Source organism: Zeugodacus cucurbitae, chromosome 2, assembly GCF_028554725.1.
Source record: "Zeugodacus cucurbitae isolate PBARC_wt_2022May chromosome 2, idZeuCucr1.2, whole genome shotgun sequence".
NCBI lineage: Eukaryota > Metazoa > Arthropoda > Insecta > Diptera > Tephritidae > Zeugodacus > Zeugodacus cucurbitae.
Genome location: NC_071667.1, coordinates 46,696,132 through 46,721,734, shown reverse-complemented (window position 1 = coordinate 46,721,734; position 25,603 = coordinate 46,696,132). Strand labels below are relative to the sequence as shown.

The 25,603-nt window shown below is 33.8% G+C and overlaps 4 protein-coding genes across 7 annotated transcripts; 2 read left to right on the top strand and 2 right to left on the bottom strand.

The window, feature by feature from the left end:
* Nucleotides 1-10,432: 10,432 nt before the first annotated feature.
* Nucleotides 10,433-18,830, bottom strand: Nlp (nucleoplasmin-like protein). Its single transcript, XM_011184275.3, has 3 exons — nt 18,642-18,830; nt 18,318-18,457; nt 10,433-11,625 (listed from the first exon to the last, which is right to left on the bottom strand). Exons 1-3 carry the CDS (start codon nt 18,661-18,663, stop codon nt 11,326-11,328), a joined length of 462 nt encoding a protein of 153 aa, XP_011182577.2. The 5' UTR covers nt 18,664-18,830; the 3' UTR covers nt 10,433-11,325.
* Nucleotides 13,529-17,560, top strand: LOC105212357 (sodium-independent sulfate anion transporter). The gene is made up of 9 exons (XM_011184274.3): nt 13,529-13,712; nt 14,909-15,211; nt 15,432-15,653; nt 15,737-15,852; nt 15,909-16,212; nt 16,282-16,584; nt 16,650-16,795; nt 16,864-17,037; nt 17,094-17,560. Exons 1-9 carry the CDS (start codon nt 13,697-13,699, stop codon nt 17,310-17,312), a joined length of 1,803 nt encoding a protein of 600 aa, XP_011182576.1. The 5' UTR covers nt 13,529-13,696; the 3' UTR covers nt 17,313-17,560.
* A 782-nt stretch (nt 18,831-19,612) lies between the features above and the next one.
* LOC105212359 (nucleoplasmin-like protein) lies at nt 19,613-20,948 on the top strand. Its single transcript, XM_011184276.3, has 3 exons — nt 19,613-19,799; nt 19,914-20,053; nt 20,310-20,948. Exons 1-3 carry the CDS (start codon nt 19,778-19,780, stop codon nt 20,631-20,633), a joined length of 486 nt encoding a protein of 161 aa, XP_011182578.1. The 5' UTR covers nt 19,613-19,777; the 3' UTR covers nt 20,634-20,948.
* Tace_2 (ADAM 17-like protease) lies at nt 20,566-25,151 on the bottom strand. Of its 4 annotated transcripts, none has more exons than XM_029040270.2 (13): nt 24,887-25,151; nt 24,592-24,831; nt 24,270-24,536; nt 23,968-24,203; nt 23,852-23,911; nt 23,654-23,788; nt 23,373-23,511; nt 22,844-23,079; nt 22,318-22,784; nt 22,153-22,249; nt 21,988-22,093; nt 21,710-21,926; nt 20,566-21,634 (listed from the first exon to the last, which is right to left on the bottom strand). In XM_029040270.2, exons 1-12 carry the CDS (start codon nt 24,963-24,965, stop codon nt 21,715-21,717), a joined length of 2,274 nt encoding a protein of 757 aa, XP_028896103.1. In that variant the 5' UTR covers nt 24,966-25,151; the 3' UTR covers nt 20,566-21,634; nt 21,710-21,714. The 4 variants fall into 4 exon arrangements, with proteins under 4 accessions (XP_028896103.1, XP_028896104.1, XP_011182579.1 ...); XM_029040271.2 differs by having other exon boundaries at nt 21,767-21,926; nt 24,887-25,148; XM_011184277.3 differs by having other exon boundaries at nt 24,270-24,533; nt 24,887-25,148.
* Between the last annotated feature and the right edge of the window lie 452 nt (nt 25,152-25,603).

Genomic DNA, 25,603 nt, shown 5'->3' with positions numbered 1-25,603 from the left:
TATTTTGACGATTGCAAATACATCTGCAACTTTCCGCACCTAACTTTAACACTTTTATTACCTTAAGACTCTGCTAAATACTATATAAAATGCATTAAAGGGGGACCGCGGAGGAACACAATTAAAACTTTATGTAAACACATTGAAGACGCAGAAAAAAGATCCAAAAAAATATAGATGATATAAAACACTAATTTCACAAAAAATACAAATATCGTTAGTCTTAATTGATTTCACAAGTTAAAGTAAATACCTTTAGCTTCAAAATCCATTAAAAAAAATCTTGATTCGTTAACCTGAACAATTACTAGAACAAATAGAAGTCCTTTGTTTCCGCGAAATTAAAAAAAAATCTGATGTGTTTTAAAAAAAATCCGGTTGTTCATGCATTCAACGGTATTTTTAGAAAGTACCGTTAGATTTTTAGGAAAACCCGGTTTGCAAATAGGAAGTGTAGACAATTTAGAGGCCATCGGTATACATTTTGTCGACAAGACGTGAGTTGGATTTTTTGATTTTTGGCCTATGGCGGAACCACTGTGGAATGGTAAGAGAGAGTATAGGTTGGTCTTTGTTCGTCGAGAGAGATAACTTTACTTTACAATTACCTACACAGTCCAAAGTATGTAGCAACTGTAGCACCTTTACAATTGCCTACTCAGTCCCAACTAGCACCTGTTGGCAAAGGTGATTCTGCGTTGGATTTCGAGGCTGCCATTGTTGGTTTTCTTGATGATGGTTCCAAGATAAACGAAATTATATACTACTTCGAAGTTATGTCTGTCAACAGTGACGTTGGAGCCAAGACGCGAATGTGCTGAGAGTTTGTTTGATGACAGGAGTTATTTCATCTTGTTCTCGTTCACCACCATTCGCTTCGTTTGTTACCGAGAGTATAAAAACACAAAATCAGGGCTTTGAAAAGCTGAGGTCCTATTAGACAGTACTACACCTCGATCACACTATTTATTCCGATAACTTAATAGGTGTTTGATTTATACATATATTATGAAATAGAAAAGCTATCGAGATATTAACGAAATGATGTTATAGGCACTTCATTATTCATTTTAAAAATGGAGTGAATCGAAGTATAGCCGCGCCTACCTCCCATACAAAGGTTATTTGAAAAGTACTACAAGTACTTTAATTCAGTAAGAAAAAACACCAAAACCCCTAACTTTATGGTAAAGATAAAGATACAGAAAAGCTGCACAAAGGTTAATATAAAAAATGGCGCCTCCCACTTATGGGTCAACAACAATACTTCTGGAACTATTTGACCAATTTAAACGAAATTCGGTTCGTAACATTTTCTTGACATCCCAATGGTATAGTTTTTTTCCACAATTTGTAAGTCTATTTGATTTGTGCACTTTAGATAGCACAAGTGAAGATATTTAACCACCATAACGGATTTTCAAATTTCCGGTGGACTTTATACCGTGTATTACGGTTAATGAGTGAATATAGCTTGGTTGCAAAAATAGTTGAAATCTATCTAGTAATCGGCCTATTATTTTATAATAATTATCGATATTCTAATGAACTTTATGCCGAATATGTGTGTTAAATTGTGTATTATCTTAATAAAATTACATCAATAAATTACATTCGTATGAACTGTTCGGTTACACCCGAACTTATTAATTTCCACCTTCTTTATTTGTCCAACATAATCTTTGGAAAGTGGTGTGGATATTATGACTCTAGTAGGTTTAGATTGGATGTTTATAGCTGCTATCTACACTCTCTGGTAGTTGGAGAAGTTTCGAAATATTAAATATTAAACTGTAGTAGGAACCCTGCCTGCCATCATGTGGAACCCGTGTTTAACTCTAAATTGTTGTGTTTTACGTCGAAACTCTATATATCAGGTATTCAGATTTCACTTCCCCTGTTTGCCGCATTCTCGGATAGTGTTCAAAGTAATTATTTATTTGTCTAATTTCAATCCATTAGTCGTAGTATACATAAATAGTCATTCATTTAAATAACTCAGTGAAAATTTTGTGTAGATAGATAGAGTTAATTATTTATCGGTTTAAATGATTTGAAAATCGGCAATGACGTGTGTCATTAAATTAAAATTTATAATTTTAATGATAACAACTTTCTTTTTGTTGATGAAATGGGTAGCATTCCAAATGAAAAATATACATACAAAAATATATAAAAACAAGTAAGGAAAGGCTAAGTTCGGGTGCGACCGAACATTTTATACTCTCGCAATTTATTGATGTAATTTTATTAAGATAACATACAATTTGACCCATATATTCGGCATAAAGTCCAATAGAATAACGAAAATCATCTTATATGGTATATGAGGGCTGATGTAATTCCTAAACCGATTTCACTCATTTTCCCCACCAATCTACACTATATACAAGACTATATGCTCACTTAATTTTGCTAAGATATCTCACATATTAACCGATATACGCTGAATAAAGCCCGCACATAATTAGGTATTTGGGAGCTAGGGGAAGTTCTGATCCGATTTTAATAATTTTTGAACAGAGACACACAATTAGGAGAAAAAAAATTTCCTCTGAATTAAATTAAAATATCTGAAAGAATTGCCGATATTTTCGTCGAAAAATTACCCTTAGGCGCTGAGTTCTTCATGTAGATATCCGGGGCATTGAAAAGTTACAGTCCGATTTCGAAAATTTTTCCATAAGTGAAGCCACAGATTATATACAGTATTTGTGTAAAGTTTTATTCCGCTATCTTCATCGATTCCTTATGTATATATTATAATGTGAAGGAATCAGATGGAATTCAGAATTGAGTTATATGGGAAGTTGGCGTGCTTGTGAACCGATTTCGCCCATTTTCCACACGTGGCATCAGGGTGTCAAGAAAATATTATATACCGAATTTCATTGATCGAGTATTTCCTGAGATATGGTTTTCGACTCATAAGTGGGCGACGCCACGCCCATTTTCCATTTTGTAAAAAAATCTGAGTGCAGCTTCATCTGCCATTTCTCATGTAAAATTTAGTGTTTTTGACGTTTTTCGTTAGTGAGTTAACTCAATTTTAGTAATTTTCAAACTAAGCTTTGTGTGGGAGGTGAGCGTGGTTATTATCCGATTTCTTTCATTTTTGGACTGTATAAGGAATGGCGAAAAGAAACGACTGCAGAAAGTTTGGTTTATATAGCTTTATTGGTTTGCAAAATATATACAAAAAACTTATTTGGGGCCTGGGCCAAACCCACTTAAAAAAAATGACATCCAAATGTGCCCTTACGGAGGGGCGATCCTTTATTACAAATTTTACATTCATAACTTTATTTATGGCTTAGTTATGACACTTTATGTGTTTTCAGTTCTATCTTCGAAAGCAACCACCTCAGGGTGCCAAGGAACATATGTTACAAGTTTCATTAAGATATCTCAATTTTTACTCAAGTTATAGCTTGCACGGACAGACGGACAGACGGACGGACCGACAGACATCCGGATTTCAACTTCACTCGTCATCCTGATCATTTATATATATATATAACACCATATCTAACTATTTTAATTCGGAGTGATACAAACAACCGTTATGAATGGCTAAGTTCGGGTGTTAGCGAACATTGTATACTGTCGCAATTTATTGAAAACAAAAATCATTATATGTGTATAGTATATTAAGGCTGGGGTAATTCCTACACCGATTTCAACTATTTTTGACACCAAGCTACTTTTTATCCAGAATGTTACAGTCACTTAATTTTGCTTTGATATCTCACATACTAACCGTTGTATATGGTATTTCAAAATCAGAATATGTACAAGGTAGAGGAAATATTGGCCTAATTTTATCCATTTTTTGGCACAGACGCACACTGTTAGAAGGAACACATCTCTTTAGAATAAAAAATTACCAACAAGCTTTGAAGTCCTCTCGTTCGATATCTGGGAACTTAAAAAGTTATAAATTAAAGCACTTTTGGTAGTTTGCTACATAACCTTTGCATAGGAGGTAGACTGGTTATAATCCGATTTCTTCCATTTTTAGACTGTATAAGAAAGTAGCTAAAGTAAATGACTCTAGAGAGTTTGGTTGATATAACTTTAGTAGTTTACGAGTTTACGAAATTACATTCAATAATGCTTCCTCCTAGCTCAAATCTTTGTACTAAATTTTACATAAAATTTTTAACTTTATTTATGGCTTAGTTATTACGGTTTATAGATTTTCAGTGTTCGCCTTTTTGTGGGCGTGGCAATGATCTATTTCGCCCTTTTTCAATAGCAATCCTCCTACAGTTCCAAGGGACATGTGTGCCAAGCTTCGTTAAGATATGTATCTTTCGTTGCACGGACGGACGGACGGGCGAACAGACAAACATTTCAGAATATTATAAAAAGTGGACCTCCGAGTTGAACACCGACGTCACAAGATTTATTGGTTTTGGTCCAATATTTGCAAGACTACGTCAAGACAATAGTATATATTGAGAATTGGCGACTGTAAAATCAGCGTAGATATTGTCGAGATATCTATGTATGTGCCATAGTTGCTGCATCCACAACCCATGGAGTCTGAATAATGCACTAGGCTATGGTGGACGTCATCCAAATAAACATTGTGATATATGATTAAATCAATGTTTAATGACATGAGACGTGTTTACGACATCATTGCTGACTAAAATTTACAATAAGTTGTAAATCGAAATATTGAATGTATTTCCGTCATTTTGTAGCTACACATTCATATATATGTATGTACATTTAATAGTTAATATATAGTTTCAGCTCAAATAATTGTGTGTGTGTTTTTTTTGTTTTTGTAAGTGATTGAACCTTTTCAAAGTCCATTGAATTCAAAGCCTTCGATGCCCTTATGTTCTGTACAGCATTTAGCAAATTACATCATTCAATCGCACAGCGCTGGAATATATGCTCTTATTTCTAATATGAACGAATAAAATTGGGTCTAATTTACTTAGAGTATTGGCGTATTTTAAATTAAACCAGATTTGAGATCAAATTAAATTTTTCTTTTGTCCGAATTTTCGCTCTACCAAAATATTGATTTTCTTTTTATATTAAATTTACGATTTGAACTTCTTAAAAAAAAACTTTTTTATTAAATTTAAGGGTTGAGCCCGCTTCTGCGGTTGTGCGTATGGTTTGGGACCCACCACATAAAACAACCTCCCCAATGAAAGACCTAACAGAGCCTCGCATGATAAACCTCACTTTTGATGACGACCCCCGCAAACGTTTCAAGGATCCCGATTTGAGGGCATGCACCTAGAATGTCCGGACCCTTAATTAGGAAAGTGCCTCTGCCGACTAAATGCTGACGTCACCGCCATCCAAGGAGTACTATGGACGGGACAAGGACGGAAGAAGTTGGGTACGCTTCGAGGACCAAATATTGACTCGGCAAATTATCTGGTAGCAGCGAAGATACGAACTCGCCTCTGTGCTGCAAAGAACGCAAGGAAGGCTGCAATCGCAACAGACAGCCAAGAATTTTTCTACTCGACATGCACTCCTACTCTCTGTGAGCACTCATCACTTTAATACCGCGGCGAAGAACTGATAAGGTGCATGCATCAGCTTCTAGAATAGAGTAAAGTATGGTCGGATGAAAGCATGCCTGACGATTGGAATCTCAGTGTGCTCTGCCTAATCCATAAAAAGGGAGACCACACAATCTGCGCCAATTACCGTATTGTGTAATAGATTAAAGCCCACCGTCAACGAACTGATTATTAGACCTTATCAGTGTGGCTTTAGACTTGGAAAATCCACCATGGATCAGATATTCACCATGCGCCAAATCTTGGAAAAGACCCGAGAGAGAAGAATCGACAAAGGTGGTGACCTTTTTATCGATTTTAAAGCTGCCTTCGATAGCACAAAAAGTAGCTGCCTCTATGCCGCTATGTCTGAATTTGTAGCGCCGTTTGTTCTGATTTTTCCAGACTGGATAAGGAAGGGAAGCGTATGAGGCTGGTGGTGAATGTGGACAAGATAAAATATCATCAAACAAACAGTCAGCGCACTCGCGACTTGGCTCCCACGTCACTGTTGACAGTCATAACTTTAAAGTTGTAGATTGTTTCGTCTACTTGGGAACCAGTGTTAGCAACACCAACAATGTCAGCCTCGAAATCCAACGCAGAATCACTCTTGCCAACAGGTGTTACTTTGGACTGAGTAGCTAAGATCTAGTGGAAAGTGACCTGGCTTCTCTTGGTGTTTCCAGTGAATAAGTGGCGCGTTCAGGTTGATTCGCATATAATCGCTTAAAGCGGTTCCTACGCCAAATATATACATATATGAAATATAACTTAATATATATATACATATAACATTTGAACTAAATTAAGTTACAATAAATAAGGAAGGACTAAGTTCGGATGTAATCGAACAATTTACGTTATTCACTTATTTATTTTTATCCCACATATTCTACACATAGCGAAAATAATTATGTATAGTATATGAAAGCTGAGATTAATTCCTGGACCGATTTCAACAATTTATGTCACTAAGGCTAGAGAAAGTATTGACCTCATTACACCCATTTTAGACACAGAGGCACACTATGTATTAGAATGAACTCATCTCCTTTGAATTTCTTTAGAATATCTGAAGTTTCATATAGAAATTAGCCATAAGCTTTGAGGCCCTCGATCGATGCCTAGGGCGTTGAAAAGTTATAGTCCTATCTCGATGATTGATAGAATGGCTATGCCATATTTGAAATACAGAATATGCGCAAAATTGTGTTCCAATATCATTACAGGTGCTTAACTTATACATATGTATATTGTAAAGGGAACGAATCAGGTGTACTCCAAAATTGTGTTATTTTAGAAATAGGCGTGTTTATTAACCGATTTGACCCACTTTCAAAATATACCATTAGCATGCCAAAAAAATGTTTAAACCGAATTTGAAATTGGTCAATTAGTTTCTGAGGTATGACTTTTGACCCATAAGTGGGCGGAGCTACGCCCATTTCAAATTTTGCATACACAGTTGAGTACAACCCTTGTGTACCATCTTAAGACTTGGTATAAAGTGGTGAGTCTAAATTCAGAATCCGAATGCCTTCATTACCCATTAACGGCAGGGGAGAAGATGTTGCCTATCAATATAAATATTTTAACAAATGCCTGTGGAAATTTGTACATACATTTGGAATGTAAATGCATATACAAATAAAGATTGAAGTCACATTTATTACCATTTCATGCTTAGAAACCAGCTCAAATTTTATGCATTTCCGTACAAGTCCGAGGCTCTGATTTCTAAAAGCTGAGTTATCTGGATATTCGCAACATGCGTATAAAAAAGTTCTAAACAGGCTCAATGGACCATTATTTTGATTGTACCGTGTCTGTATTATGATTAGACATTATCGATGATTCCATACATATGTATGTATTTATTTTATTATTTTCAATGGTTCGACATTGTTATACTCTCACAACAAATGTTGCTAAAGAGAGTATTATAGTTTTGTTCACATAACGGTTGTTTATAACACCCAAAACTAAACGAGTTAGATATAGGGTTATATATACCAAAGTGATCAGGGTGAAGAGTGGAGTTCAAATCCGAATGTCTCTCTGTCCGTCCGTCCGTCCGTATGTGCAAGCTGTAACTTGAGTAAAAATTAAGATATCTTAATGAAACTTGGCACACTTATTTCTTGGCACCATAGGAAGGTCGCTTTCGAAAATGAGCATAATCGGACCACTGCCACGCCCACAAAATGGCGAAAACCGAAAACATATAAAGTGCCATAACTAAGCCATAAATAAAGCTATGGAAATAAAATTTGGTATGAAGGATCGCACTATGAAGGGGCATATTTGGATGTAATTATTTTGGGAAAGTGGGCGTGGCCCAGCCCCCTACTAAGTTTTTTGTACATATCTCGCAAACAAATAGAGCTATATAAACCAAACTTTCTGCAGTCGTTTTTTTTTAGCCACTTCCTAATGCAGTCCAAAAATGAAAGAAATCGGATCATAACCACGCCCACCTCCCATACAAAAGTTAGGTTGAAAATTACTAAAAGTGGGTTAGCTCATTAACGAAAAACGTCAGAAACACTAAATTTCACATAAGAAATGGTAGATAGAAGCTGCACTCATATTTTTTTACAAAATGGAAAATGGGCGTGGCGTTGCCCACTTATGGGTCAAAAACCATATCTCAGGAACTACTCGACCGATTTCAATGAAACTTGGTTTGTAATAGTTTCCTTACATCCCAATGATATGTTAGTGTAAATAGGCCAAATCGCTTCACAACCACGCCTACTTCCTATATACCAGAACTTTGAAGACGATCTGAATCGTTTACTTTACAATATATACAGTAAGTACTAGTGAAGATATCGGTGCAGAACTTTTGCACAAATACTATGTTAATAGTGTGGCAGCCCCATTCTAAAAATCGCCGAAATCGGACCATATGTTTTTAAGGCCCCATATATCGAACACGAGGACCTCGGTGCTTCTAACCTAATATTATGGTTTCCAACTTTCAATGGACTTTATACAATATATATGACGAATATGTGGGTCAAATTGTGTATTATATAATATAAATAGTTAAATAAATAAATTGCGAGAGTATAAAATGTTCGGTTACACCCGAACTTAGCCCTTCCTTACTTGTTTTACCTTTGTTTTGATTACTTTGGCTTTACTGGTTTCACTGTCCCATTCAAACCAGCACTCTTAACTCTCTTTTAGTAGCTACTGATATACATACATACATATGTACATACACATTTGGGTACTATCGTTCAGTTGTAAATCACAATAATTCATTATTTGAACATTTGCATTGTTATCAGTGGTGTTCTGAGCAACAGATTTTTATCGTTTTGATGAATTTGGAGCTATTCAATTATATTTTCTGCTTGTAAAACAATGAAGACCTACATTCACATAAACATATATATTTACTTACCAAAGAAAAAATGCATACAGATGTATAGATTTCTATGCAAATAAATTCCCATTCAATCACTCATTTTTATCTATATTGAATCCACATTACCATTCCTATATGAAGAAATGCATATGTATATTTTTGTATTTTTTGGCAATAACTTATTGCTAAGAACCACAGAACCACTTCATAGGAGATTTGCCGAATTTTTATTTGAACCAGTAAAGGATACCGACGCGGTTTGAGTGGAAGGAAAATGTTCGCAACGGGTAGAGATACGCAGATCTTTGGACTTCAGAACAGTCCAATCAAAATAACCGAACGCGCACAAATCATCCAACCACCGACTGTCACTACTACTCAAAAATATTTAGGAAATGTAATCTCCACCATTCTTTGATTCCTGACCTAACAACGTCACAAGATATAAGAATAACAAACCAATTGCACCCGCATTTTCGAACATATCCAATCCAGTGAAAAATTTTGACCACATTAAATGTAAATTATTAAATATAAACATGATATCTCAGACGCATAGTCTTGTACTTACATATGTATATGTGTTAAATCTGAGAGAAATAGGTATAGATCGATGCTCGACTATTTAATTTCATCAAGACATCTTGCTTAATATCTAATATAAATACACAAAACTTCAACGGGGATATGGAATATCATCTATATTCGGTATATTGAGGTCTTGGGTGAAGAATCAGATCGTGTTTAACGAAAAACCCAACAGTTGATCGAAAAGCAGATCGCCAACTAATGTCTTGCCCATTGCCTATTATTGAACTATTGCAAGAACTAAGTACTCTGTAAACTACTTAACACATCATAACACACATATGTTTTTACCGTGCACCCAGCATGTTCCAGACTCTATCCCTGCACCAAACCATTTAATTTGCGTTCTAAAAATAATACTAGACTCCTACTCATACTCAATGCTCCCACTTTTAAATATGCACATACCCACTCAAACCTACTCTGTTCTCAATATACTCTTCCCTATGGTCCAAAATACCTAATCTTTGGATCCAACCATTAGGTGTCTACAAAAACAATTAATTAATCGTTCGCCTAATCAGGGCGAAAATTAGAATTTGTTGATGTTAAAACACTATCGCTAGCAGAAATAAAATCACGTCCTCATTAACAGTCAGATAATCAAAATCCCAACTATAATCAAATTATATTCAGTGGAGGCGAAATTTAAAATTATATGGATTCGAACATTTTTTTTTTTCATAAAATACATGGACGTAAAACTTGTAAGACCTTCCATAAGAAATTATTGCACGCAACAAAAAATATACTAGAGGCAGGTGAAAAATTTTGATAAACAGCATTGTTGTTGTTGGCTATGTTAATAGCATACGTTAAACTAATATGAAGCACGGATATGAGAAGTTTTAGCGAAAAATTTAGAAATCTCTTTCTTAACACACATACTTTTTACTTACAAAATAAAAAATTGTTCAAACAGTTAGATTTTTAAAAATAGTAAACAAACTTTATTTGTTTTATTAAGTTTTCCTTTGTTTTTGTGTTTTATTTTGTTTTTGTTTTTTTCGTTTGCAATATGCATTCAAATTTATATGCATGTTAATTTCTCCACAATTCTCTATCACTTAGGTTGGTATGTACAAATTACAATAGTGCATGCAAGATTTATATCCACCCATCGAATGTTAATTTTTAGTTGACTATAGTATTTAGACTTCAAAAGTTCATGCCTGAGCTTTGCGCTTTTTTTCAACATTAATGGCTTATATTAATACACGTTAGAATGTTTTTAGGTGACGTTGGCTAATTGTAATTTGTTGGCTAATCAAGTTGTCGCACATACATGAAGATGTTATTTAGTTTATATTTAGTCTCTAATTATAGCTGCAATTACGTATGCATTACAATTAGTGTTAAAGTGAATATGGAATCATTTCTCAATGGTTATTGCTCAGTGCCTATAGAAAGCATCCCTGCCAAAACGCTGATTATTAACAGCGCAAACTGATTTTACTTGGTTTCCTAAATATTTAAAACGCATTGGCGCTGTCTAAAACTACTTGTTGAGAAGTGTCATAAATGAACAAACGAAATTAAATTGGCAATGAGTTCTTAATGTCTGGTCTGCGAGCCAGTTACCATCTCTATTAAGTTTTGTCAAGAACTAGTCGTATATAAATATTAAGAAATCACTGAGGTAAATGGAGTAAAATTATAGTATATAAAAAATCAGGAAAACATAAAACTTAACTGAGGAGGAACTGATACAATCTTATATAATTGATGTTTTGTTAGTCATCAGTTTAGCTTAAAATCAATAATTAATTTGAAGAATGTATAGGATTTTTGTTTTGTGACTGCTAAAAAACATGTTTATTTCTTCTTATTTTTAGCATTTTTGCTATCGGAATTATTTTCCACTTTTTGCTTCTTCTTTTGGGGTTGTGCCTCCTCTTCTTCCTCCTCACCAGTCTCCTCGTCAGTTTCTTCGTCCTCGATATCGACAACGTCGTCCTTAATATTCTGGCCCATTATGTAGACAGGTCCATTGCCTTTAATCAATTTAAATGTCACCGATGTTTCGAAAAATTCCACATCGGGATTAACAGCGCGTGTTTCGCCAGCCTTTAACACGGCGATTGGTATCTTCAGGGAGTCCTTAACTGTGTGCACCTGAAACGGAAAGAACGACGTGATTATTAAATAGCAGAACATACAACTTATCGTTTAAGCATGAGAAAGCCCACAGTTTATTGTATGTGCTTAACAGTTCCATAAACAGCCATACTGTATACACATTGCATTCAATCTATTGAGCAATGTCTTGGAAAAAAACAGACACTGTTATAAATCACTGATAATGCGTTTCTTTTGCGTTCCTTTCCGTTGACATCTGATTTTTTTTTTCTGCAGTCGCAAATCATTACATTTGTTAAGTCTTGGGGATTCAACAGTAAAGCAAGCCTTTATATGACAGGACAAAATTTATTGAACTTTAATTTTTATTACTTTTTTAAATGTTAACCATTGAGAGCGATATGCAGATTTGTCAATAATAAATGATAATAATTGGTAAAGATAATTTTTATTCGAAAGACATGTTTACGTCTACTTTGACTACTTGTCAATGCATAATAAATTATGACATTTTAGAGAGGTGCTATCAAACATTATCTAGCATGTGCTTGAGATTTAGCGATTTTGGTCGGTTCGAAACCATTCTTTGTGAAAAAACCGAAAATTTTAATTTTTTTCCAAAATTGTGATTTTTAAATTATTTTGTATCTATTGATGACCAAACTTGTTTGGAATGTCAAAATGCGTATAAGCGCTAATTAAACCAAATTGAATGGTTAAAAATATGATCACTTACTCACCATCACTCATTAAAATATTGAAGTTGGAGAGTAGGAGCTAAGCGACAAAATATGCTGATTTTATGATGTTTTAAATTATGTTCTATGCTGTCCATTGCAATTTTTTATTCTTTTTATTTTTTTTTTTTTCAGGAATAACCGATAATAGCTTATCTTAATTGCAAATGCTTAATAATTGTGGGGTCCTTAGACTATCTAGACATTTTAGTCATGACCGTTTCTTAAGAATGGTGAACTATAAATGTTCATTGAAAAACATGAAATATTTTTTATTCTTTGATGACAATCATTTGATTGATGAAGCTGTCAGTAATTCACAATTTATATACTTTATTTTGTATGATATAGCTTCTAAAATTTGGTAAAATGTCAAAATAAAACGATAACCGATTTGATTGACATCTTAATGTATAACAAGTTAAGAGAGAAATAATATAAGTATGCCTCATTCCTAAAAATTAAAAAAAAACCAGCAGACGACAACAAATGTTTTTCTTGACCAAGATTAACAGAGTTCTACGAAATTTTTATATTCGAACACTTCAAATACAATGCAATACCTAGTATAACAATTGACTTTTTAATTATTCCCTCGAATTAAACTGTATCAAAATATGTTTTGATGCATGAAGACTTAAAGCACTCGCTAATCAGCAATCTAAGTCCAGTAGGTACTCGTGTGTACCCTCACAGTACACATAAACCTATCATAATTAAATAGATTCTATACATTGTTTGCCATAATTCAATAAGTGAAAGTAAGTAAGTAATCACATAACTTTAAGAGCAAATAAAATGTAAGCATCAATACTACACCAGCCAATTATAGATTACTGATGAATGAGAGTCAAAACTAAAGAACTATTGGCGCCACTAAACAACAAACGTTTATACATATGTATATACCTTGCTACATTTGTAAATATTTTTCAGGAAAATTTCGGAGAATTTTCACACATACATTCATTGTCTACTTGTCCATATCACCTATTCAAAGTTACTGACTTTCAAATACGCGATGAATGTGTGCGCTAGTTTGGTCTATAAGCACAAGCGGGTGCCAAAAAACAAAAAACACGCATGATAATGATAAAAAGTGTGCATACGTACGAAAGGTATATTATGCCGAATCGTCATATTAAAGTTGAGTGCTACAGGTGGGCCAAAGTAAAAACGGCCGCCCAAGCACGGTAACTTTTCATTCCGAATCAGACGGTGGACAAACCAGCAAGCGTAGGAGCAGCAATAGCGGATATACGAAAATCGAACCAAATTCATACTCGATTCGCACTTAATACAAATAGGTGTCAGTGTAACACTTATTAAAAAAAAAAAAAAAATAAAAACATAAATAAATAAAACCGAAAATGACTGAGCTTAAAGGTGCGAATAAACAGTGGTTTGAGTGTAGTGTGCAAGGAAGTAATGTTTAGGAAAAAAACATGTGAACATGTGAAATGCCATCAGCGATCTGAAAAGTAAAATTTCGCGGAACACAGCCGCGACAAACTAAATGCATTAACTAATTACTACAATGTTAATTGAAAGTTACATAGAAAATTTGTACAAGCAGAAAAGCTAATATGTTGGAAAGTTTAAGAAACATTAAATAAAACCACTATAAGCAGCCTCAATAAAACCTAAAATAAAACCGAAACGAAAATGTTTAATAATTTTTAGAGAACATATCGCGCATTTACATGAATAGTATCACAACTCAAAAAAGTCGATATTTCAGGAGAGCGGTTTAAAGTTTTCAATTGTCTCTTATTTAGCAAATATCGAAAAACCATTAGTTTGTTGTATAAACTAGTGACATGTAATATATTTAATAAAATTATGAACATAAGTGGACTAAAAGATTGTACTGAAGCTTTGCCGTAGGCATAAACGTGACCCCTTTCGAATTATGCCGTTATTTGTGAAAAATATAAATAAATTTCGCTGTCATAAGTTAAATGTGTCGTTATTGTTGAAAAAGCAACATAAAAAATTTAATTCCCTTTTCACAAAGATCTTTGCAACACAAAATATGTCGTTCTTTCTGAAGTCGATAACATGAAAATGCCGACGCTTAATAAAATTCGTATTTCAAGAAATGTCCTGCCATTCACTTGCTAGTAATTGAAACATTTTGGTATTGATTCCTTGAGAGATATAAAACCGGTAGTTTAACTTTCACTACCGATGGACAAAATATTTGTTGAGTCTTTATTCGGTACTGTTTGTTATAAATTAAAAATTAGAGGAAATAGCTCAGTGATTGGATTGTATGTTGAGTTCGTCGGGAGGCTAAATATTCCTAAAAGACAATATTAAATTTGTGTAATATTTCCATTCCATATCAGATGAATGCTATACATTGGAGCATGAGACTCAGACTCATGTTTAATTTGTAGAAAAATTTAAAAATTCAAATTGCAGAAAAAATACATTAAAACATAGTATCAACACAAAATCTATCACAATAGTGAAAAATACATGGTTACTAAAATTTATTATCAAAATTTCAAAAGTTCATATTTTCTATTTTTTGCTTGTTGTGAATATTTATGCATATATTTTTCTTATATACACAGATGAAGAAATCTACCACGAAAAATTACCGAATATATATGAGGGAGTTGTCAAATCGGCAAAAGGTTGTTGCACAACTGCTACAGCAAAGAAATTTTTCCCCATTATTACTTGGTTACCGAAGTATGAATTGAATTTCCTTATACCTGACTTCGTTGCGGGCCTAACAGTGGGCCTAACCGCCATACCACAGGCTATCGTTTATGGCACAATAGCCGGTTTGACCCCACAATATGGGCTATATTCGGCTTTTATGGGATGTTTTGTTTATATATTTTTTGGAACTTGCAAAGATGTGACAATAGGTAAGTATGACCTACATATGTACAATTAGTGTAACTTTAGAGTAATTATACTAGACTCTCGATAAACAACCATAAAATGCATGAACATATTTGATAGATTCAGAAACTTCTCTTCTAGTGTGTAATAATTTAATATTACAAAAATATTTGCAGGACCATCAATCATGTTTTTGTCAAATACTCGCCAATCCAACAACTTTAACTTTTAACTAAATTTTAGGTCCCACTGCTATTATGTCGATCATGGTCCAAGCGCACGCGCACAATGCAGATTACGCTGTATTGGCATGTTTTCTCACCGGTGTTATCACATTTCTAATGGGTCTTTTAAATCTTGGCGTGCTTGTGCAATTCATATCGATACCCGTGACGACTGGCTTTACCATGGCCGCAGCAATAACAATTGGTAGTGGACAAATTAATAGCTTGTTTGGCATATCATGTAAGTATTATTACAAATGTAGGAGCGCGGATAACAAAAACAAAATGATAAGCCCAACATCACACCAACTTTCTTCACTTTAGGTCCAAGCAATGAGTTCATAGACTCATGGATATATTTTTTCAGTAATATAAGTGACACAAAACGTAATGATGCTTTGTTGGGTGTAATTACATTAATTATGCTGCTAATTATGCGTGTAAGTTACTAACAAAATCATTACTGTTCTAAAATTGATAGTTCTTGCGATTTCAGAAAATCAAAGATATTCCCTGTTCGTATAAAACTCTAACAAAATATATATCTCTGTCTCGTAATGCCTTGGCGGTCTTCGTTGGCATTATACTCTGTTATTTTCTAAGTAGCGATGACTGGTTGCCCTTTCGTGTAAACGGAAAAATTGTAGCTGGATTGCCACCGTTTAAACCGCCACCATTTCATACCGAAATCAATGGCACATATATTGGTTTTGAAGAAATGGTTGAAGATTTGGGTGCTTCACTAATCTCTATACCGCTCATTGCAGTGCTCGAGACTATTGCTGTGGCAAAATCTTTTTGTACGTATATACATATACATATATTATTATATCTTATTTAGAACTTTTCATTTAATTGTTTTATAATAGCGATGGGCAAAATTATCGATGCTTCACAAGAAATGGTAGCGCTGGGTTTGGCCAATATTTTGAGCAGTTTCTTTTCGTCCATTCCAATTTCCGGTTCATTTACGCGTACAGCAATAAATAACGCCAGCGGGGTGAAAACAGTTCTTGGTGGCGCAATCACCGGCGCATTAGTGATAATGACTTTGGCATTTCTCACCACTACATTCTATTTCATACCAAAAGCTACATTATCTGCCATTATTATAGCTGCAATGATTTTCATGGTGGAGTATGATAGAATTGCTGAAATTTGGCGCTCAAAAAGTACAGTGATTCCATTAGGAATATTTGACAAACGCGAAAATTAAATGAGAACATATGTATTTCAGAATCGGATATGATCCCCTTCCTAGTAACAGTACTTTGTTGCCTTTTCTGGACACTCGAATATGGCATGGTTTGTGGGATTGTAGTAAATATACTATTTATTTTATACAAGAGTGCGAGACCAACAATTATTATCACAGAAGAAACGGTTTGTTTGTTTAACATTATTGAAAGAAAAGTACAAGAGCATATAATATGTTTCTTTGACCATTTCAGCTTCCAAAAGACACTGAGATAGCTATTGTGGATATTCAGGAAAACCTATCATACTCTTCAGCAGAGTACCTAAAATCTAAAGTGGTCAAATATATTTCAGCGCATAGTGAAAAAATTGAAAAAGTGGTGATAAGAGGAGAGGAAATTCACACTATTGACTCTACTGTAGCACTGGTAAGGATTTCAGCTAAACCGCACATTAAGAATTTAATGATATATCTTTTCTGTAGAATATTCTAAGCCTAAAACAGGATTTGCTTGCCTTAAATTGTGAACTTTTGTGTTGGAATTGGCAAATACCATCAGCTGGCGTCATTTGCCGCTTACATCCTGAGGCACGTAATATGTTTAAATTCAGTAAAACACTACAGGAGGTCATATCGACGAATATGCAAGAAAGTACCACTACATTAGATACAAATTGTGAAGCAATTACGATACCATCATAACAAATGTGCCAACAAAAAATGTTTGTTTAGTTTCGATTAAATTATGTATAGACATTGATTTAATTAAATGTAAAAAAGTAAAGTAATGTTAAACATAATTTAACTTTTTTCCACATTAGATTTATAATGCGAACGATTAGGGGTAGAAGTGTTTTAGTTGTAAGTCGCATTAAAAAGCTTTAATTTATTCATCCATTACTTGTACGTAGGTGATCACGTTAAATAAAAAATATACATTTATACAAACATGCGCTTTCCAATGCAGTGCATAAATTATTCACATAATTTTAAGGTTACTAAACATTTTTAATTTTTTTTATGAATATTACTTAAAAGGTTCAACAAAAATAGACATATTTTTGAACAAAAATTAAAGAGAAAAATAAAAAAATAAATTTAATATAACACAATCAAAATTTGGTTGAGATGTATATGATGAAATGCAGAAAACATTTTTCGTCTTTTTCCTCAAAATATCTATCTCGTTCTACTGAGACAATGGTTTGGAGTTGATGTTTTCATCGTGCAAATATTGTACTTAGACATGCCATCAGTACAAAAATTTAAATATAATTTGGGTTCATAATCAAACTCGTTGAACGAGTAAATAATTAGCTGGCCGTCAAGTTCTAGAAATTCTTAACAGACATTCATAATTAAAAACTAATTACAAACTTTACGGTCGTTTTACCAACTGCTATTATTATAATCTCATATGGATATCTAAAATAATATCTGACCCATTGTAAGAATACCACTAGTATATTGCTAATATCAATAACTATAATATTGTTTCGCTTAAATCGGTATTCAAAGGTATTGCTCAAACACAATATTTTCTGAACAGACATCAGTACAAACTTGGAATAACTTTGTAGTCACTATAGCATCTACAATTTGTAATTACAATAATTTATTAACAAAATAGGTATACATACACACGTGCTGTTTCAAAATATATATCACTTTTAAGCACCATTGCCAGGTTATACATATTTGACTTACCTCAACTACGTTAAACTCGTCTTCTTTCGCTTCAGCGCCCAACAAAATCTGTTTGATGATGAGCCTTTGTCCGCGGGGAAAGTCATCATCGGAAAGCACATCCCATGATACTGTACTATCTTGGCCAGTGAGTGTGACACCTAAAGGTAAAAACCACTATTTAACACAAATTCTTTTCATTAATCAAGGCATCGAGTTGTATGACAACCGGTAACCAAAAGCAGACGGCGCCATTTTAATGCTTGTGCAACTGGATGGCCGATGCAGAAATTCTTAAAATAGACCCTTCAAGCTATTTAAACAAATTTAATAATTTATATTTACCAAAGAATGATTCGTCCGACATTGTGATTGTTTAGATAAGTTTTGATTTTTTAGTTTAGAAATACACGCTGAGAATTTGCACAGAAAACCCGAACAGCAATTGTGTAAATCGAGCAAACGAGCGAATGAGCGAACAAACGAGCGAGCAAAACGAAAGTGTGTGCGGTGTGTGGATGTCAAAATCAAGCCGGCAAGAAGGGAAAAGAAAAATGCGAAAAGATGCCGTCAACTTGTATTTACTTCAATCCGGCTATTCGCAAAAATTATGATTTAAAGAAAACGTCAAAAAATTAACCGCATCAGAGCGATGCCACATTTTTCAATAAACATGAGAATTAACGAAATTCGAATAAATTAATTTCAAAAACTTACATATTTATTTATTAATGCATCATTAATTAAATCATCTATCAATTGTAAAAGAACTTGCAAACTCCACGTTCAGTATAATAAGGGATAAATGGAGAAAATGTTATTAAACATGACATTGCATAACAAATTTTTTTAGAAAATTTAAATCACTGATTAAAAGTGTTAATTGCAGTTTTAAATAAAAAGAAAATTAAAAACTCAATAAAAACATAAGTTTATTTTTTTGATTAAATTGAAAATTTCTTGAGAAATATTTTGATAATTCATATTTACATATTAGTGAATACGATAAAGTTACATACAGATAAAAATGCGTAATCGGATTAAAGGTTAATGCTAGATTTTATAAAAAAATCTTCCTGTCGCAAATAAACTCAGAGGATTGATTATACATTATTGAGATCCCTTAATAGTTATTATTATTTGTATAAACGGATTATGTAAATAAAGAATTAAAATATTCAAGGTTGTAGAGAGCATATATGAATAAATCTATATTTTTGCGGTTGGCAGCACCACCAAGGAGTAGTTTTCTTTGACGCCATTTTTATTCATAGCTTGCTTCATGACATTTCTTGATTCTTGTTTGTCCTATTTCACATTCATTCTTGCTTGAAAAGTTTTGATTTTCATTTATATTTGCCGCTTCTTTGAATACATATTCGTGTGTGTTGGTTTTGGTAGTTGGCCGTACTTAACTTGGCACGTGTAGTTTTTGACTGAAATTTTGTAAAAAGTGAATAGTCCGTCATTAAAAACTAAAAATGGAACGAGAAGAATTCTACGGTAAACATTTGCATCAAATTTCGCAAATTTCTAGCATATATATATAAATATTCAATCGCTTTGTCTTAATTTTAAACTTATGTAAAAACGAATTACTTATAATTATGATTTCAGGAGTGACGCTTAGCGAAAAGGAACCCTTGGCGCAATATGAAGTGGAAGAGCCAACTACAACCGCAGAAGATCAAAAGTTGGTAATAAAACAGATTTGCCTTGGTGCTGAAGCTAAAAACGGCGAATTCAATGTGGTGCAGGTGAGTGCCCGTTTAACGAATGCAGGTGCAAGCGATGAGTAAATGAGGAAAACGTGTCGTTTAAATTTATTGTTTTTTTTTTTGTTTATTTTTGTCTCACATAAATGTGATATTTGTTTATATCATTGGCTATTTTTTTGTCCTTTTACATCACACATTTTGTATTCAGTTTTGAACAAAATTGCAATATACATTCAAAAGCATTAGCATTTTTCAATCAAAATAATATGAAATTACAACGAAATATTAATTACAGGTGGAGGCGAGAATTAATCAAAAGGAAACCTTGAAAATACCAATTGCTGTGCTTAAAGCGGGAGAAACACGTGTTTTGCGTCCCAATGTAGAATTTCTGAACACTTCAGTTACATTTAAACTAATTCAAGGGACAGGACCTGTCCATATGTATGGTCAAAACCTATATGGCCAAAATTTGTACGGCCAAAATTCTATTGATGAGTACGGTGAAGCTCCTTGGTCTGAAAATGAAGAAATGGATGATGAAGATGATGACGAATATGATGAAGAAGCGTCGCCTCCACCACAAACAAATGGCAAAAATAGCCATAAAAGAAAATAAATGTAAATTACATTAATCATGACCCATGTTAAGTTTATTACATAAAAGAATTGTAATAGAAAAACATATTTTTGTACACTTAAGCTAAGAATATTGACCATATGTCATAATTGAAAGGAAAGTTTATCATTGTTTTGTGAAATAATGAAAACTGTTAAAACTAATTTCTACTACAAAATAAGACAACAAAATTTTACTATTGCAGTAATTTTTATATTAGAAAAAGTAATTTCAATTTGACTGTACAACTTCCATTTATTTTCTTATATAGTAATATATTAACTCTATTAATAAGAGACTTTTCCAAACGAAAAACGTCTACATTGTTTTCATTTAATAATTACTCTTAACTATTTAGTTGGAAACAGTTGTCTTTTATGGTTTGTTACCAACTCCTAACTAAGCTAAATAAAATATTAATCCACGAAAGTAATGGTATATCAATCTTAAAAAGACATTGAGCCTAAAAGAAAAACAATCTCAATATTGTTGAACAGGATTTACAAAATTTAATTGTGTGTATACATACGGTACATATGTAGGTATGTACAATTGAATGTGTATGTACAATTTACAAAATACATCCTTGACTAAAAGTATTTGCACGGCGACGTTTTCACTAATATGATACCACGGCAGGGTTGTAAAAGTTAAGGCAATTTTACTACCGTTTTGAGGATGATTAATTCGTGGAGTTATTTATAGAAGAAGTAGAAAATTAAAAAACGGATTTAATAAAAAATATATTGGTGATAAATCATATTTTCAACGGGTTGCAGTATAGTGTATGAACGTTATCAATAATCGAAATACTTTCAATCATGGCTGTATAGATATATGAACATATGCTTTGGCATGAACATATTTGAAAAATCTGTGTGCGTTTCATCTGATCCCCTGTATATATGTAAATTAAGTAATTCGTATTCACCCGTTTATCCGCTTCACTTTATTGTCCGTCATGTTACATACGCGATACAGATATTTTTTGACGCGGCACTCTGTAATCGATAACAAATCAAATTTATAGTTTTAACGTTAGCGTCTATCAAGTGGAAAGGTAACAATTCATATACATGTGTTAATTGCTTTCGCATGCTGACCGGGGTGCACCCGCACGCGCGCACACGCACCTGATGTGTATAACTCGCCGGCGATCGCTGGGATGAATTAAATCAAGTTTACTGCTCCATTCCAACTGTTTCATTTCATAGCGAAGTTTCTTACGATCGAAGTATGAAATTACACAACTGATGGGAATCCAAAATATTGAAGTGATAACTACGATGGTCACTGCAAGCGGAAATTAGTGGATAAATGCGATAGGCCTTCTTAAAGTCATCGTTATACTTACTGACAATATTATCTTTTAAAAAGCGTAAAACACGATTGATATTTATTTCTTCAATGATATCCCAAAAGCGTTCTACAACATCTTGAATCGTTTTTTCACACACACCCTAACAATAAAAAATTCGGTGAAGTATTTTAAAAGCTAAAAACTTGAAACACAATTTACCTTGTTGCAGAATCCTTGAATGCAAGGAGTACCATCGGGTAACATATCGGGAGGCTCCACAGGAAAACAAGTTTCGTTTATGCTCATGCGGCAGCAACTGCGAATATATAGGATGTGATATAAGAAATATACAAATTTTAAAAGTTGTTTGTTTAATAAAATTACCGCTTGCAAGCGTCTTGTATGATGTCGCACATGCAGCTCTGCAAACCCTGAGTCTCACAGTATGGTATGCATTTACCATTTCGGCATTGTCCACGCTCTTGACATATTGTACCGTCTGCCATTGGTGGAGACTTGGGACATTCCGCATGACTGCCCGAACAGCGTGCCTCCTGCTCACAGGTGGCATATTGGGCATCTCGGCAGTTCATTCCGGCCGGCATGAATTGGCAGTTTTGGCAGCAAGGCGAATTCTTATCGCTACACATTGCACCCTGATTCCGACGTAATTTGCAGTTCTTATCACAGCAAGCGTCGTTGTCTTCAGTACCGAGTAAACCGGCGTCGCACTGTTCATCACCTTCAACGCGTAAATTACCGCAGAACGATTCTTCGGGTTCCGAGAAACACCGCCCCGACTTGGCTTGCAAAACTTTGCGTATAGAACGCAGGGAGCACGGCGAAAATTTCTATGTAAATGTACACTTATGTATATGTATACACGCATTATGTTATTAAAATTGTTTACCTTATTATTAACATCATAACCGCTGACAGAATACGTATACATGAGAAAACTTCCTCCTTGTGAGGCACTTGGTGAGCACTCCGGTATATCTGGATCGTGTTCAGATCCCCAATTATGACCAAACTCATGTGCTGTTACTAAATCTGCTTCACGTGTTATAACTCGCTGTCCATAGTGATTTCGGGAGCTACTTAAGCCCGAGTTCAAATACAAAGTGTATCCATTTTTGAAATATTCTATTAATTAGCATATAAAAAAATATTTAAAATATAACAAATATATTATATATCAAAAATAAATAAAAAAATAAATATAAATATATTTAAACCGAATGGCAGAAAGTGAAATTAATATATATATATAACTTAACATATTAAAATCATATAAATATAAAAAATGGTGTAGCAAATAGCAATGTCTATAATTTGACTAAACAAATTATTTACACAGGCATACTATAGTAAAACAAAGGAACAAAATAATGCTTTCAACTGATATTTTAAAATTCGCTTATTTTCATTTTAGTAACCTGGTGTACAAATTCCACCAACGGAATTACGACGAGGAGAACCCACATATGCCAAGCCCAGAATACCGCCTTCAAATTTTAGATCAGTAAAAAGATGGGCTAAACAAAAATCTTTATGGCTATATTCCCTTGAAAACACCTACACCAATTCCAAATATCGTAATATTAGGAGATGAGAAGAAAAAGCAGAGAAAGCATAAATGTACAATGGAATCGATAACCTCAATTAGGCCTCAAATTAATCAAAACCTAATATATCAAATATTTTAAACTCTAGTTACCTCCAGTAGATTGCGCACATCCCATTTTTCACGAATCATATTGTAATGAGCTTCACCGCCCCGCAACCGCGTCGGTTCAGAGTGCACAACGATTTTCTTTATCACAAACCCCATTCCTTTAAAGCCTTCCTGATCCTAAAAACAATTAGCGAATGTTATCTTAAAGCGAACAAACTGGTTTAAACACACTATACTCACTGTTCGATCCTGCCATACAGTGTCATTGTATATTTTGTGCACACGATCTATAAGACTTATCTATGAGAAAATATATAAGTAATTTCAGGATGTTTAGAGATTTTGTTAATTTATACCAAATAATTTATTGTTGTTTTTGTGTTCCCTCCTCCCATCTCTTGAAAAAACCGATAATCGGCCACAAGCAAAAGTGGACAACGAGTTTTTGTGGGTGTGTATTCATACTGATCCGCCTGTCGCTTGTGACGCGATTTTGAAATAGCCTTTTCTTGAACACTATTTAACAAATGTGGTTGCGTATAATGCAGACCGCCATCTATGTCTTCATCTGGATCATCATCAGTTTCCAATTCTACGGAGGACATTTATGTATTGTTTTTATTATTTAAAATTATGACTTTGTCATTTTATGATATACCTAAACCCTCTTTAACGTATCCACAAGGCATTTGTGCGCCAGGAGGACTATTCTCACGTTTATTCCAACTTAACTTCACATCAGAAACTCTATAAGCTACCATCGTCTTATCTGCCGAACGTGGTAGGTGTCTCCACGATGGCTCAATGTGATATGTTTCGTCCGGCAGATGTATCGACATTGTCATTAAACCATCATCTATGTGCGCTCTTACGGATGATTCTAACTCACCATAGACACGTCCAGTAAAAAAACTGTCATGATCTGCTTTAAAATGAATAGAACTAGATTACAAATATATATGCTTTAAAAGTGGGTGTACCTAAATGTACAACTGTCTCGTTACCGTCGCCGTCGACAGTGTATGCTTTAAATTTGCTGTGCAATACATCACGGTGCGGGTGTAATATAAGTCGAAAATGTTTACCCAAAGTCTTGAACTCTACCTCTTTGATCACGTTATAGGGGTGTGAGCTCTGTTTAATTCCGCGCTTAATAATTTTGTGTCTACAATCTTCATTGCGAAGTACTTCATAATGTCGCAAAGTTCTATGTAGCGTTGCTGTGAAATTATTTCATTAATAATAAACAATTTAGTTTATATATATATTACTTACATGCATTCTGAAGAAAAATTATTAATAGAATTACCAATAAAGCACAATTTCCATGAAAACCTCTAAAAATTGTTGTCATTTTCACTAATTTTCGCACAATATTGATTTTTTCTACCTTCTGTTTTTCATTGCCACCTTATACATGAAAAGCCAAATAAAGTTAATTCGAAACAGAAGAGTGGCAACGTTGCTTTCATCAAAATTTGTTGTTGTGGAATATATAATCATGCACTCAGTTGTTGACAAGCGACCAAGCGACTTTTAGAGAACTGATTGTAAACAAAACAGATTGAATGCAAAAATGGCAGAAGAAGTAATGGGCGGATAAACAAAGACCTTAGTACAAATGTCAAAACAAAACAATAACAGCTGCGACTGCGACTGCGAATGCAGGAACAGAATTAGCAGTAGACATAACAATGCAGTGTGCACTTTTCTAACTACTAACATAACATGTATGTGAAAACTTCGAAATGTTTTAAACTAGTATAAAGTCCGATAAGCGTCAGTGATGATTCATATTTTCCAAATAATTTCCAATATAATTTGGTATCCTATCGTAATTACAGAATTATACAATACACCTAGAACGACATACAGATAGGATAATACTTTGCGTAAACTTATTCCTAATATAAATTTTTAACTTTCCACAAATAATAATTTATAAAATATATAAACCATACTAATAACACATCCTCTTAGAAATCCTTACCA

Excerpts from the sequence above, each read along its gene's own strand:
- LOC105212357 (XM_011184274.3), top strand. Across the intron at positions 15,853-15,908 it reads TTATGCTGCTAATTATGCGT|AAAATCAAAGATATTCCCTG; the intron begins GTAAGTTACTAA and ends TTGCGATTTCAG. Across the intron at positions 16,585-16,649 it reads TGAAATTTGGCGCTCAAAAA|AATCGGATATGATCCCCTTC; the intron begins GTACAGTGATTC and ends TATGTATTTCAG.
- Tace_2 (XM_029040270.2), bottom strand. The coding sequence starts at position 24,965 with ATGACAACAATTTTTAGAGGTTTTCATGGAAATTGTGCTTTATTGGTA. Across the intron at positions 23,912-23,967 it reads AAACAACAATAAATTATTTG|ATAAGTCTTATAGATCGTGT; the intron begins GTATAAATTAAC and ends ATTTTCTCATAG. Across the intron at positions 23,789-23,851 it reads CTGTATGGCAGGATCGAACA|GATCAGGAAGGCTTTAAAGG; the intron begins GTGAGTATAGTG and ends AATTGTTTTTAG.
- LOC105212359 (XM_011184276.3), top strand. The coding sequence starts at position 19,778 with ATGGAACGAGAAGAATTCTACG. Across the intron at positions 19,800-19,913 it reads GGAACGAGAAGAATTCTACG|GAGTGACGCTTAGCGAAAAG; the intron begins GTAAACATTTGC and ends TTATGATTTCAG. Across the intron at positions 20,054-20,309 it reads GCGAATTCAATGTGGTGCAG|GTGGAGGCGAGAATTAATCA; the intron begins GTGAGTGCCCGT and ends TATTAATTACAG.
- Nlp (XM_011184275.3), bottom strand. The coding sequence starts at position 18,663 with ATGTCGGACGAATCATTCTTTG. Across the intron at positions 18,458-18,641 it reads GTCGGACGAATCATTCTTTG|GTGTCACACTCACTGGCCAA; the intron begins GTAAATATAAAT and ends TTTTACCTTTAG. Across the intron at positions 11,626-18,317 it reads ACGAGTTTAACGTAGTTGAG|GTGCACACAGTTAAGGACTC; the intron begins GTAAGTCAAATA and ends TTTCCGTTTCAG.